The sequence below is a fragment of the Orycteropus afer genome, unplaced genomic scaffold (genome assembly GCF_000298275.1).
Source record: "Orycteropus afer afer isolate SDZICR_OR568_19922 unplaced genomic scaffold, OryAfe1.0 scaffold00058, whole genome shotgun sequence".
NCBI classification, from domain to species: domain Eukaryota; kingdom Metazoa; phylum Chordata; class Mammalia; order Tubulidentata; family Orycteropodidae; genus Orycteropus; species Orycteropus afer.
The window spans coordinates 12,905,472-12,921,004 of record NW_006921645.1 but is presented as its reverse complement, the minus strand read 5'-3'; the positions used below and the strand labels follow the sequence as shown (position 1 = coordinate 12,921,004).

Here is a 15,533-nt window from a genome sequence, read left to right as displayed (position 1 = left end):
ATAGCAAAGAGATGGAAACAACCTAAGTGCCCATCAGCCAAAGAATGGATAACCAAACTACAGTACATACACAAAATAGAATACTATGCAATACTAAAGAATAATGTAGAATCTGCAAAACACCACATAACAAGGATGAACTTGGAGGACATTGTGCTGAATGAAATAATCACAGAAGGATGAATATTGTTGTAGTTCACTATTGTAAAAAGTCAAGGAAAGATTTATATATGGAAGGAAACTTTCTTTGTTGGTTACTGGGGAGGGGAGGGAACACTGCTAGATAAGTAGTGATACGTATTGATTTAGGTAAAGGAAAGGGCAGTGTCCCCAAAAGGAGTGACCAACACAGTAACACTGAAGAATAGGAAGATACAGAGAGGTACATAAGAGGTACAAACAACAAAGATAAACCCTTTTACATATATAATACTGTGTCATCAGTGATAACAAACATTAATCTATGAGTACATAGATGGGTAGACAGGCTAAATGATCAGGTATGTTTATGCAAAAAAGAATATACCCATGACCATATATAAGGTTGGCAGATGATATTTCTACATTTGTATTTTTATGTGCTGTAACAACGTCCAAATATAGAGCTAACAAGGGGCAAAGCTGTGATTACTTCTTGGCCATAGCCTGCTACCCTGAGGGAGCAAGTAGTTGGACCTGTGAGCTCGGGACCATAGTCACAGTGGACATCAAGCTCAATTGGCATAACATACTACACAGAAATGTAGTTATACATTCTACTTTGGTGAGTAGTGACTGGGGTCTTAAAAGTTTGCAGGAGGCCATCTGGATGGAGCAATGGGTCTCTCCTCATCCAGAGCAAAGAAGAGTGAAGAAAACCAAAGCAGCATGGAAACAGTTAGCCCAAGGGACTAGTAGACCATGCCATCCTCAGCCTATATGACTATGAGACCAGAAGAACTAGATGGTGCCTGGTACCACTGTAATCCACTCGGAAAGGGATCAGTGCAGGAGATCCTGGATAGAGTGGGAGAACAATGTGGAACAAAACTCAAAATCATTAAAAAAAAAAAAAAAAACAGGTTTACTGGTCTCATAGAGCCTGGTGAGAGCCCCAAGGCTGTGGCCCTGGGGTGTAGAAAATTACTTAGGGTGGCTTTTCTACCCATAAGTCTTTGTAAACTCCAAGGTAGAATTTGCCATGAGCAACTGAGGAGCTCCTTATTGCTAAAGTTATCCACCTGGGGTATTTCTGTTGAGCAGTGGTACAAAGCAATGTTCTGGGAAGTTCGCTCTCTCTCAGGTGCTTAGAATTCTGATGTTATGATTGGTTAGTTTGGCTACTCTGCCTGGCTCAAAAGGAGGCCTCCTAGAGGCAGAAGTCTCTCTGACTGCTGTCTGAGAAATACATGTTGCTGAGAGAACCACGCTCCTGAGAGACACACGCTGCTGAGAAAGAGACATCGAGAGACACACATTGCTGAGAGAGACACCAAGAGACATGAGACATGAATTGCTGGGAGAGTGGCTGAGAGAGACTGTTGGCTGAGAGAAGGCAGGCTGAGAGAGACTGAGCGTTTTTCCTGAATTTGAATTGTAGCCTGGTGCGTCCCTAATAAACCCCATAATCTGGGAGTTCTGTGTGGCCACTGCAGTGAATTATCAAACCCAGCAGAAAGGTGGTGAGTGCTGTGGGAGGAACGGTTGGTGTCAGGGTTGGTGAAAGGGCTGGAGGGAGGCAGCATGTCTGGCCTCGCAGGAATAGGCCTTGGGCTATTGATGGTGATTCTATCTTCCTCTTGTGTAGTTAGAGGAGGTCAGAAGATGGTGCCTCCTTGCCCCTTTAGCAGGCCCCTAGTTACCCTTCAGGTCTAGAATTGAATTCAGTCCCGTGGCTTCCAGCCAAACCCTAGACAGACATATAGGGTGAACATTTACATCAGGTAGATACACTTCTTGGAGTGGTCAATCGTGGGAGAACAGAAGGGCAGTGTTTGCACAGGGAGATGGGGAGTTTGGGCAGGAGTGCATATGAAAGAAGGACACAGGGAAGAGGTAACTACAGGGAGGAAGTGAGAAGAGAGCTGTTACATTGTGGAGAATTGCAGTCAATGTCATGAAGCAAAATGTGTATGAACTGCTGTATGGAAATTGAATTTGTTCTCTAAACTTTCACCCAAATCACAATAAAAATTTAAAAAGAAAGGAAACTGTATTGCATTAGGAATATCTGTGGCAAAACACCTTTTCAAATCTTTAAAAGCAAAGATATCACTTTGATGACTAAAGTACAGCTGACCCAAGCCGGGATACTTTGAGTCACCACATATGCATGCGAAAGCTGAACAATGAAAAAGCAAGATCTGAGAAGAATTGACACATTCAAATTGTGGTAGTGGTGAAGGTTATTGAATATACTGTGAACTGCCTTAAAGTGAGGATGCTGCGATTTCTTTCTTTCTTTGGACATGTCATCAGAAAGGACCAATTGCTGGAGAAGGACATTGTAGCCGTTCTCTAGTGCTGCTATAACAGAAATAACCACAAGTAGATGGCTTTAACAAACAGGAATTTGTTCTCTTACAGTTTAGGAGGCTAGAAGTCCAAATTCAAAGTGCCAGCTCTAGGGGCAGGGTGAAGGCCCTTCAGTCTTTGGCTTCAGCTCTGCCTCTTGTTCCAGGCCCACTGGAGCTGGAGGCATCTCCTAATTCAAGCAGCTGCTGGCTGCTGAGGGTGATGAACCCAAGGTTGGCAGGTGAAATGGCACAATCCCAAGGTCAGTAGGCAACATGGCAGGTCAATTTTTCAAGTCCAGGAACTAGAGGTGAAGACTCAGCCAAATGCAGGATCCAGATTTGCCAAAAAGCTAGAGACCTTTCTGAAAGCTTTGCCATATATACTAGAAGCAGGCCACACCTCAAAGGCAGCTCTCCTTCAACTGATAGGTGCTCACAGCAGATTCCACCTTACAGGTGATTACAGTCTCATCATGGGGAATAACTACCTCCAACTGCCAGACACTCAAAACCACATCCCAGCCAAGTTGACACACAACCTAGCTACCACAGACATCATGCTTGATAACATAGAGGGTCAGCGAAAAAGAGGGAGACCCTTAGTGAGATAGATTGACACAGTGGCTGTAACAATGGGGTTAAACATATCAGTGATTATGAGGATTGCACAGGACTGGGCAACATTTTGTTCTGTCATACATGAACTGACTCAATGGCCACTGATAACCATCTGATATATGATTTACAGAAATTTTCTCCCATTCTGTGGGTTGTCTTTTCATTTTCTTGATGGTATCTTTTGAAGCACAAATGGTGTCTAATTTATTATTTTATAGCTTGAGCTTTTTGTGTCATATCTAAAAAAATCATTGCCTAATTCAACGTCTTGAAGAATTATACCTACAATTTCTTCTATGAATTTCAGAGTTATATCTCTTACATTTAGGTCTTTGATTTACCTTGAGTTAATTTTTGCATATAGTATTTAATAGTATCTTGTGAAGAACAGAAGTTTTTTAATTTGATAAATGCCAGTTTATCATTTTTTGTTTTATGGATCACGTATTTAATATCATATCTAAGAATTCTTTGCCCAAGGTCACAAATATTTTTGTCCTATGCCTAAGGCATTTGACTGCTAGCCTGGAAGGAAGATGGGGCAATCTACTTCCGTAGTGATACTGCCTCGGAAACCCAAGGAGGGGTCACTATGAGTCGGGTCTGACTCGACAGCACATAACAACAACAACATTCTATTTGAAAAGTTTTATAGTTTTACTTTTTAATTTGTTGTTGTTGTTGTTATTTGCCGTTGAGTCAGCCCCAACTCATAGCGACCCCTCCTTGGGTTTCCGAGGCGGTATCACTGTGGAAGTACATTGCCCAACCTTCATTCCGAGGAGTGGCTGGTGGGTTTGAACCACCAGTCTTCTGGTTAGCAGTCAAGTGCCTTAGTCCCTATGCTACCAGAGCTCCTTTTTAATTTAGTACGATCCATTTGGAGTTAATTTGCATGTATGGCATGAAGTAAGCATTTAAGTTCATATTTGCTTGTATCATGGAAATGTCTTAAAAACTATGCTAAGGAATAAAAAGCAATTATAAAATGATATGATACTATGCATGCAAAATGTAAAAGTATGAAATATCATATATTATTCATAAGTACTTACGTGCACATACGTAAAAAGTTTCAAACCAAAATCTTTGACAGTGGTTGCCTCTGACTGAGTAAGAGGAAGAAATGGAACTGGGAAGAATTGTTTCTCAGAGGCATCAGATATCTTGGCTACATATGTTTTTGTTTGTTTTTTAATTGTGAAAGATATATATATATGCCCTTTGACACATTTTTACATGTACAATTCAGTGATATTAATTACAATAAAAAATTTTATGCACTAATCATCACTAGGAGCTCTGGTAGCATAGTGGCTAAAGCACTTGACTGCTAACCAGAAGGCTGGCGGTTCAAACCCACCGGCCACTCCTCGGAAGGAAGGTTGGGCAATCCTACTTCCGTAGTGATACTGCCTCGGAAACCCAAGGAGGGGTCGCTATGAGTCGGGGCCGACTCGACGGCACATAACAACAACAACAACAACAATCATCACTATCCATTTCCAAATAGGCAGCATTTTTAGATTAAAATAAATTTGACACATGTTAACAATTATCAGTTTGGGGAAGTTTATTCTATTTGGCTTTTTTTTTTTTTTTCCTTTTCTATATTTTTTATGTTTCTCAAGTTTTTTAAAAAAACAAAACAAAAGATTCAAAATGAGAATCACAGCTCTAAAGAACTGTTTAGTTGAGTGCACACCCTGGTTGGAGCACTGGGGATGTGCATAATGATCATACAGTTCATTCAGGGAAGAGTCTTCCTGTGCAGGCCTTTCAGAGCTGGGTCCCCAACATTACTTATCTTCATTTGAACTCATTCATACACTTTGGCTTATGTTTTTCCAACTTTACTCCCACAGAAAACCTCAATATATGTGCCACACTCCATTACTTTGAAGAGCAGCAGAGCCCAGATCTCAGTGAGAAAATGAGCTCTCTTTGACTGGAGTTTTCTTTTTTTATTATTTTATCCCATTGCTCCATACTTCCTCTAAAACTATGTGGGGCTTTCCCAACGAAAGTTGAGTTTTCATTTAATTTGTGTTCCTCCATGGAAGCCCTTACCATGTGTGTGTGACGGTACAGTGGGACAAGCCTGATAAGCCCAGCTCCTGGGAAGCAGCCTGCAGCTGAGCGCTTGACATGCACACTCCAGAGTGTGTTCCATGAGGTGTGGGAGCACCAGTGGTACAGAGTATATGCCATTGCCTTCGGAGTACGAAGTCGTTCTTCAGAGATCTCTCATTGACAAGATGTGCAGTTTGACAAAAAGTTCTTACTCTTTGCATCCTTATTTTTCTCCTACAAAATTGATATTAAAATATATGCACTTTCTGCTCATGCATGATTGTGAGGATCAAATGAGATACTGTACATTAATGTTTGCAAACGTGAATGAAGGATGTACATGTATCATTTCCTAACTGTGTGATCCCCAAGTTCTCGTAGATCAGCAACCCAGCTACTCTGCTCAGTCTGTCTGCCTGAAACTTTCTATGGCTCTTTGCTATCTTCTCCTCTCACTCCAATTTTTAGTCTATTCTTATAGTATTCTCTCTCCTTCTGTTCCTTCTCCTCACTTTCCCTCTCCTCCTCCTGTCTTCCTTTCTTCCCTATCTCCAGTCCCAGAGGCAGCCTGACTCCTTCCTTTCAAATACAACCATGCAGTGCATCACACCATTAAGAAGCTCTGGCCCAAATTAACTGAGAAAAAGGACTTTTCCCCTTTTTCAAAGAGGCAAGATACACTGAGATAACATATTTTCTCTCTTTGATTCTCCCAGGCTCAGGCCACAGGATCACCACACACGTCACCCACTCACGGAAGCAGCCGCCCAATGCCTATGCCCGTGCGTTCCACATCTGCTGGTTCTACCCCTACCCACTGCCCTCAGGACTCCCTGAGTGGGGTTGGGGGAGACGTGCAAGAGGCCTTTGCACAAGGTGAGTTCTGGAACAGAGTATAATAGAGAGCTGAAGGAGTCTGGAAACATGGACAAGATTCCTGGAACGATCTTCCTAATTTCTTTTCTTTTATGCTCTTCACTGTAAATGATTAGGTTTTCATATACAGTGTAAATAAGCCAAGTGCTGGCCCCTTCATAGGTAGGCTAGTCTTTGATGAAAGGTCTGCAGGCTACGCATGTTTGTGAAGAAGGGGCCTCCTAGAATCCTGTGCTCTTTTTCCTGGGTTGTGGGAAGTGCCTTGTCCTTTTGGCTTTGACTCTTCCAGAGGAGCTGGATGGAATCATTCTCAGTGATATGTGCCTGGCCTTGAAGGCCTGTAGAACAAGCAAAAGAAAGAGGAGTACTCCAAAGAGGACCTTGCTGAAGTCACATTAAGCATGGCATTGTCACAGTCATCTAAGGAGCTAGTGACCAGCAATATTAAGTAGTTGGGTAGGAAGAAAAAGTGGTTAAGAACAGAGTCTTCTTGGGGCTAGAGACAAGGAATTGGAAGGTGGTGGTACTGGAGAGTACAGTCCTGCCTAAGGCTGAGAAATATCTTGGCATAGTACTTCTTCTGGAGCCCAACTTTTCTTATTGTTTCGTAGCTAAGAAGCACAGTAATGTCAGGATTCTGCTCTTGAAGTAGAGAAGATAGAGGGAAGGAGACAATGGACGTGGGTACCTCATATCCCTGATGGCTCAGGAGCATGTGGGCAGCCATGGCCCCATCTCTCTTAGATATCCGGCACCTGTGTTCAGGGACCTGACAGAACCGATGCTTTTATTCACTGCCTCCTCTCCATACCTACCCACCCTGGCATCGCCATCTGCTCTGCCTCTCCTCAGGTACAAGGAGAAACCTCCGCAATGACCTGCTGGTGGCCGCTGACTCCATCACCAACACCATGTCATCCCTGGTGAAGGAGCTCCATTCAGGTGAAACCCAGAGCTCCCACCCAGCTTCACACACTCTTCATACCCGTGTTGTCCTCACTTCCTCCCAGTGCTGGCAGAGCTTTATCCCATGGCATAAACCATCTCATTTTGCCACTCAGTCTTTCTGCCTTTCAGGAACACACTGGATGTCTCCACCCAGAGAGCCTCTCTCCCACGCTTGACCATGTAAAGATAATAATAGATTAGGTTTATCTTAAGAATATGAATGGTGTTGCTAACACAATTGAGAGTTTAAAGAAATTCAGATCTTTAAGTCCAGTCATGCCCTACCTCACTCAGTGTGTCTCCATCTGTGCTCCATCCACAGCTGCTCTTGCCTAGGTCTGACCAACCATCTCACTCGGAAGCTTTCCTGCATTTCTGGAACCAAATTGGCAACAGAAGCTTCTGGACGTTCTCCAAGCTGCCTTTCTGCTCTCTCCTATTTTATTTGGTTTTGAAACTCTATTCCTTCCTTTGTCCATGACCAGGCTCTGATTTCACTCGAAGTTCATGACCTAAATCTCCTGCTTCCTGCCCTCCTTCATGTTGAGTATCATCTGTGACTTCTTTTTCAGTCTCTCCTTCACTTAGCTACATCAGTGATTTCCCAGAGACCTTTTTACCTCATGACACACTTTCTCCTCGTATAAGACCCGAGAGAGAGAGAATGTAGAAGGCCATTCGTATTTCATCCTGTCTCCAAGAAACTTGATGACTCCTTCAGTTACGTAGCTGCTTCATAACTTCATTCATTAGGATTTTCACTATGTCAGCTCACCGTGTTATATATTATCAGACTCTCTTCCTAAATGCTGTAGGTCATTCATGCAAATGTCCCTCTTTTGTTTCTTTTCACCTAATATAGTGCTTTTAAATACACTAAGGAAGCTTAACAAGATTATTAAATGAAAATACAAAGTTTTCTGTGGACTATTGAAACACATACACTTACTCAAACACATACATTGAGTTATCAATCCATACTCTTAAGGAAGCAAACCTTGAGTATTTCTTCAGATCTTAGTAGAGATAGTTTAACATCTTCAGTGTTGTCATAGGACCAGACCAAAGTCTTAACCACAACTTCATCCTCAAATCTGCCTATTTCCATTTAGAAGAAAGTAAGTGTGTAGCCTAGGGTGATGTTACCAATGCCATTAGGATAAGGTGCTGATTCTCCGGGAGCTGTGTGTGGCATTCTCCCCTGTTTCTCAATCCCCACCAGAAGCACTGTTCTCTTCCTTATACACACACATAAACTAAAGAAGAGATAACCTTTGGGGATGACTTGACAGGTGATTCTAAGGTCTCTTCCCCAACATATCTCCCCACAGATGCCCAAAATCCCACTTCTAGAGGGTGCTTCTTAGGGAATTCCAAGCCATGACAATTCACCACACTCTGGTGGCATAGTACCTAAGGCTTTTCACTGCTAACCAGAAGGCTGGTGGTTCAAACCCACCAGCCACTCCTCAAAAGGAAGATTGGGCAATCTACTTCTATGGTGATACTGCCTTGGAAACCTAAGGAGGGGTCACTACAAGTCAGATCCGACTTGACAGCAGTGAGTTTGGTTTTGGTTTTTGTGGCTCATGAGCTTACCCCACTAGGATGAGAGGCAATTGGACCTCATTAAACATAAAAGGGAGCTCTGGTAGCATAGTGGCTAAGACACTTGCCTGCTAACCAGACGGCTGGCGGTTCAAACCCACCAGCCACTCCTCGGAAGGAAGGTTGGGCAATCCTACTTCCGTAGTGATACTGCCTCGGAAACCCAAGGAGGGGTCGCTATGAGTCGGGGCCGACTCGACGGCACATAACAACAACAACAACAAACATAAAGTATGTAGAGACACAATAGTTTCACTAAATTAAAAATGTATAGGGACACTCAGCAGTTCCTCATACTAGGAAGGGATGGTTTTAACAAAATTATGTAATGTAATTTAGAAGGTACCTTAGAGATCACATTGTCCAGTCCCCTTACTTTAAAAATGTAGTGATCACGATCAGTGAAGTGATTAGCTAAAGTCGTGCAGCTTGAAGGGGCAAAGCTAGTCCTAGAACTCAGGTCTTAAAAACATTGAGCGAGTTCTCTTACCACCACACTGCCCTTATCTCACACAGGACAAGATGTCAAATCTGCAGTCTCCTCTCACTGATGCTCCATTCCTGAGGGCTGTAGGTAGGCAAGGACTAAATCCACAAGTGGCACAGTGGCCCTATAAAATGTGAAATACACTTCTTCTCCATAAGTCAGTGCCAGTTTCTGAATGAGCCCAAGTGCCTTGTTAAACACCAACACATTTTTATTGTCTCCTTGATAGTGATTTTTGTTAGGATGAGATTCAATATTGTCTTTATATATTTGCACAGTGTTGCTATTACATACATATAGTTTGATCTCCTGGCCTGTTTTGAAATATTTTCACAAATAATAGAATCCTAGAATTGGAAATGAACTTAGAAGTCATTTAACCCAACTTGCTGCCCAATATAAAACTCCTCTGTTTGAATGTTTCCAGTGAGCTCATTCATGACCAGCTCAAATAATTAGAAAGTTCTTCCTTATTGGGGAGCCAAAATCTGCCTTTCTATAACTAACTTATCCTTGTTTCACCCTCTAAAGCTACCAGAATAAGCTCAGCCCCTTTTCTTCATGTTGGCTTTTCAAATATTTGATGGCAGGAAACATCGCTGTTAAGTCTTCTTTAGGTCAGTTATACCTAGTTCCTTCAATCTTCCTAATGTGACATGATTTTCAGATGTTGTCCTCCTGGTTGGCCATAGTGGGATGTGGCCTAGTATTCCAAGGAAAGCCCCAGTTCAAAGCGAGCATCCAAGACTAAGCACACCTCTTTATATCACAAGGGATCTTCTCCCTGCAAAGCACAACAAATCTGTGGCTTCCCCTGAGCAGAACCCTGGGGGACTAGTCAGAGATCACATTAGCTTTTTTCTACACAGCTACATTGCACTGTTGAATCATTTTATGTTTGTTGTCAGCTAAAACCTGACAGAAGCCAGTTTTAATCTAGGTATTCCCCACCCTGCACTGCTGTGGTTGCATCCTTAAAACTGAATGCAGGATGTTAGATGTATCCCCAGTAGATGTGTCCCCTTAGGGGAAATCGGCATAGAGAAGAGGCAGGCACCTTCTCCTTCCCAGTCACCCAGGCAGCCAGTGGCAGAACTGGCAGCAGGGTGGGTACCATCAGACTGCTCTGCCTCTCAGGCACTCAGCACTTATGGGAAGTGTCTATTAAACATGCTGGGGCTTAGGTTACCTATGGTGCAGACTACATAAGTTTAGGCACCCTTGGAGGCCTGCAGTCATGAGCCTTGAGCTAGGGTTTTATCACAAGCCTCATAAATGACTCCCTTCACCCTCCTCCTATACCTGTACTATGCTGAAGGGTCACTGGCCTCCTTGGACTTCTTTTCACAGCAGAGGAAGGTGCAGAGGAAGAAGAGGAGAAGATGCAGAATGGGAAAGACAGAGGTAAAGGCAGCTCAACAGGATCCCTAGTTTGAATGGGCCGTGAATGAAGTCACCCCCCTCTCCCTTTGTGTCTGCTTCCCTTCCCCTCTGCCACCAGAGCCTTCAGACCCCTAGAGCTCCTTCAACTTACTTTCCCTAACCGAAGGTCAAGTTTTACCCTGGAGGTGGTAATGTTACTTGATCAAGAAAAGCTTCCTGATACTATGATAAATGGTTGGGATACAGGAAGTGGATACAAGCAAAGCACAAAACATGATCCCTGGCCTCAGGAAGTTTATCACCTACTTAGGAAAACAGAACTAAGGTCTACAAAATAAATAGGGGGTAAAACTAGTTGACATAAAAACTTCATCGTTAAATTTTGAATGTATGATTATAAATTCAGTAGGGGTTTCTGAAAAGGAAGAGATCATTGTGGATTCGAATAGCCAAATGGCTTTGTTGCTTCCTGGAAGAATAAAAGCAAGAAAGAGGTCAGCAAAGGACAGTAATGGCTTCCTAATTTTATTATATATAAAGCCTATCTAATACTCATTATGTGCTGAGAACTGTGCTAATGATTTTCATATATAATCTCATTTATTCCTTCACAGCCCTGTGAGATATATAATAATAGAAATATGATAATACTTCCATTTACTAGTGAGAAAATAACCTTGGAGAGATTTATATCATGTAGCTATCAAGTGTCAGAGGTTGGATTTGAACTGAGTCTTCCTGACTCCAGACTTCATATCCATGTTTCTATGTTATACTGAACAGATAAGCAAAATCCTTTGGGATTTGAGAGTTAACTGTTATTTCTATCATATATTAACATGTCTGTTGCTGGGTTCCTCTACAATGTAAGCTCCCCAAGAGAGAAGTTTTGGTCTGTTTTGTTCATGTTATATCCACAGTGCCTACTCATAGTACTCATACTCATAAGAAATTAACCAGTCTAAGGAAATCAATGTGATGTGAAAGAATGTCCCTTGTCAGTCGAGAGAAATGGAATGGGCACCCTAAGGAGGGTATGAAAGATGAGAAGCAACCAGCACCCACACACACTCTCTCTCTGTCTCTCTCCTGAATGCCAAGCGCTCAGCACACCCCTCCCATTTGATTTCACAGCCCCATGACAGAAGAATTATAGACAACGCCCAGAGGGGTGAAATAACTTGACTAGATTTAAGGGAGGTATCTACAACTCCAAGCCATTGCTTTAGTTCCAGCAGAACTAGTAGATTAAATAATGTGAAAAATGTCTTAACATTTAAAGAAACAAGGAAGGGTAGGAAGAAGTCCAGTAGATTATACAAGTGTGGAAGTTGTAATTGGAAAGGAGAAGCGCGTTGGGTTGGTGCAGTCTAGAGCACTGGTTGCCCACAGGCGCACAGTGTGGATAAGAGATGGCGATCTCTGGAATCTGAGAGAACACGGAGTTTGTCAGCGAGGACATAGACATTGCCGAGATGGAAACAGAGAAGAGGAAGAACGTGCCCCAGGTGCCAAAATCATTGAGTGAGTCAGACCTAGGCCTGAGAGAAAATGACAGTAGTCATGATGGACTGATGAGAATGGCATGTGGCATGGACTTCAAAATATCAGAAGTGGAGAGCAGCATTGTTTCTCACATCCAGAAATGTTGTGAGAAAACAAAGAGAAGGCTGCCTTCCCTAGGCAGATAGGGGACTGGGAAGAAGGCAGGAGGGTTGTAGGGCAAGAGGTGAAGAAAAGAGGAGATATACAGAGATAAATTTACACTTATGTAAACACATGCCCCAAACACAGGCACACACACATAATCCAACCAAATCCCGGCATTCATGTGGAATGTTCTTGGCTGGAGACATAACAGCTGCTTCTTTGGCCTCTCTTCCCGTATACCCTCCCTTCCCCAATAGCTTTTCCCATGGCCTCCCCTGAGGCAAACATAGGCCTTTGCTCAGCCCCATATGCCTTACCCTGACCATGGACTCTAGCCCTCAGTCCTGGTTCAGGACTTACATAGGCCATATCCCATGTATGAACTGGGTATGGCTTCCCTTCCAGGTTCCTTGTGGCCTCCAGGGCTCTCTCTTTGCACCTATGCTACCGTGTCAACCTCTCTTCTGTCTTCCTTTATCCCTCTTGCTCTTAGTATCTCCTTCTCTCACTATAAGTGCACATACCAAGGTCTGTGTGTGTGTGTGTGTGTGTGTAGTCTTTTTGTGAGAATGCTTGGATTTTTATTTATGTGGCTTTTAGGTGCTATCCCTGAGGGGAAGAAGGTAAGGGTTAAGGTGAGAGGTAGGTAGGGTTTTTGAAGGAAAAAAAAAAAATTTTTTTTGACTTATTATTGTACAGGTCCTAGGATATATTCCTGCTACTAAAATGTAACTGTTATGTGGAAGTAATTAAAAGATCAAACACATTTATGGATAGAACTCCTGATTCTCTGGCATGGTCTAGGCATGAGATTTTACACAGCACTAACTAGAGAGAGAGGGAGCTCTGGTAGCATAGTGCCTAAGGCGCTTGACTGCTAACCAGAAGGCTGGAGGTTCAAACCCACCAGCCACTCCTTGGAAGGAAGGTTGGGCAATCCTTCTTCCATAGTGATACTGTCTCGGAAACCCAAGGAGGGGTCGCTATGAGTCGGGGCTGACTCGATGGCACATAACAACAACAACAACAACAACAACTAGAGAGAGAAGGAGCTCTGGTAATATAGTGGTTAAGGCATTTGGCTGTTAACCAGAAAGTCGGTGGTTCAAACCCACCAGCTTCTCCATGGAATAAAGATGGGGCAGTCTGCTTCCATAAAGATGTACAGCCTTGGGAAACCCCATGAGGGTTGCTATGAGTCAGAATTGACTCAATGGCAGTGAGTTTGGTTTCTAGTAACTACAGAGAGAGAGAAAAAGAAAAAATTGCTTCTTTGGGGTTGAAATCATTTTGATATAAAATAAACACAACTAGGTCATCACCCTCTCCAGCAAACATCATTTATTCAATGCAAAACACAAACCAAACCAAGCCAAACGCACTGCCCTCAAGTCAACTCTGACTCACAGCAACCCTACAGGACAGAGTAGAACTGCCCCACAGGGTTTCCAAGGCTGTGATCTTTACAGAAGCAGACTGCCTCAACCTTCTACCACAGAGTGGCTGGTGGGTTCGAACCATTGACCTTTCAGTTAATAGCTGAGTGCCTAACTACTGTGTAACCAGGGTGTCATAATGCAAAAACAGAATCAAATGGGCACTTTCAAAGGACTCAAGAGCAAGGTAGACTTCCCAGGCATATTCACATCTACCTCAGGCCTCTCCCTCCACTACCCTGGCTTTCCTGTGTGGCTTCCTTCCTGGGGAATGCCTCTGCACTGGGGTCCCCATCTTACTTTGCACCCCTGCACCTTAAGTACGTACAAATAAGACTACATAGATGGAGCATAGCCTGACATGACTTCCCCCCAAATTATCTCAGAGTCCTAAATTAGCTCAACTGCTCTAGAGCCTCATTTTATGCTCCTGTGTCCTTCAGAGCCTCCTACTCTCCCAGAAACTACTATCCACAGTGTTGGGGACTTGTAAACTCAGTTTGCACCTTAAAGAACCCTGGTGCATGTCCAGAAGGTTGACAGCAGTGGCCCTCTCTGTAGGCTTTGAAGGGTCCAGGCAGAGAATCCAGATCAAGTCAAGAGTGTGAATTAGCATCCAAAGCAGATGCAGCTACAGGAAAACAACACTGCCCTTATCGAAGGTTAATTCAGTTTCACCTGGTTTGCTTTCAAAATCAAATGGGCTTTGCCCCCTGAGGTAACCGATCCCTAGATTGAAGGGCCCTTTGTTTCCCTTTCATTATTATTTTTTTCCATCTCCCGGGAAGCATTTGTCCTCACGTGGTTGTTTTGTGTCAGTTGCTGTGACCTACCTGTTACTATATCTGGTTGGGTAGAGTCCATACAGTAGTAACAAAGAGGAGGGACAAGCCCAAAGCCCACAGGTGGGTAAGTCAGGAGAGCAGCCTGAGATGGGATCCAGGGTGGTGACCTTCGTGTGTTGTTTCTGTCCATGCTGCCACAGGTTAGTGGAACAGCCCGCGCAAGAGGAAGCTTGGGTGAGTATGTACTGTGGCTATGCCCTTACCCACAGCCCACTCTCCTTTCTCCTTCAAGGTCTTCTCTTCCCTCCTCTCTTCCTTTACTCACATTTCCCAAGCCAGAGTGATCCTAACAGGTGGAACACACACTAGATTTTCTTTAAAGAGCCGAGCCACAAGTTTTCCCTTTGTTCCCAGCCTCTCCACATACTCGCTTGCCCTGTTGTCCAGGCCATGCATGGCCTGTTTTGTGCTGCGCTGCACGCAGCCTGCTCCTCAGTTTTGGTGTCCTCTGTGTCAGGATGGAACTGGCAGATCAGACACTGCTGGCTAAAACACGGGTCTGTGAAGGACATCAGAAGTGGAGTGAGAACTGCTCACTTCCCTAGGCTGCCTTTGCCTCCTGTACTCCTGTTTTCCCATAGCCACAGTACATTTCTTCTAGGAGATCCAGACATAGCCAGTGTGCCCTGGAATTCCGTCACCCAGAGCTGTGGCTTGCCGCAGTTCCTGACACTCCTCACGCTGATACTGCAAATCCACGCAGTTGTTTTGTGTCAGTTGCTGTTTGTAGACCTGTGCCTGGCCAAGCCACACCTTCTTACATCCCGAGGGGAAAAAAAAGTTAATAAAAATGCGTATTTCCCTGCAGACAAGTGCCCATTGCTCTTAGGAATTGATCTTTCACATTTTTCCATCTTGAGATCTTAACTCTTACCAAATCTCAGCTCCCAGGTACTGCACCTCTGAATATGCTCACTAAAAGGAAAGGACAAAAGGAATTGGACAATCAATCAGTTCAAGAGTTTTTTTCATGTATAAATTCCTTTGGTGCAGCCATGAGATTTTTCTTTATTTGTAGTCTTTTCCAACCTCTCATCACCCCTTACTTCTTTTTTGTAAAGTTCAGGCATCTTCCTCAGTTACAGATCTCGGGGCAGAAAAGCCAGGGCCACAG

The 15,533-nt window shown here is 43.5% G+C and overlaps 1 protein-coding gene across 1 annotated transcript in view; it reads left to right on the top strand.

Moving 5' to 3' along the window:
• The window catches only part of DTNB (dystrobrevin beta), a 511,730-nt gene extending 501,194 nt beyond the window's left edge, over positions 1-10,536 (top strand). The window contains exons 15-17 of the mRNA XM_042780738.1: positions 5,903-6,062; positions 6,915-7,004; positions 10,424-10,536. Of these exons, the coding sequence (XP_042636672.1) occupies positions 5,903-6,062; positions 6,915-7,004; positions 10,424-10,536 (363 nt within the window). The remainder of the gene's footprint in view (positions 1-5,902; positions 6,063-6,914; positions 7,005-10,423) is intronic.
• Positions 10,537-15,533: the final 4,997 nt, after the last annotated feature.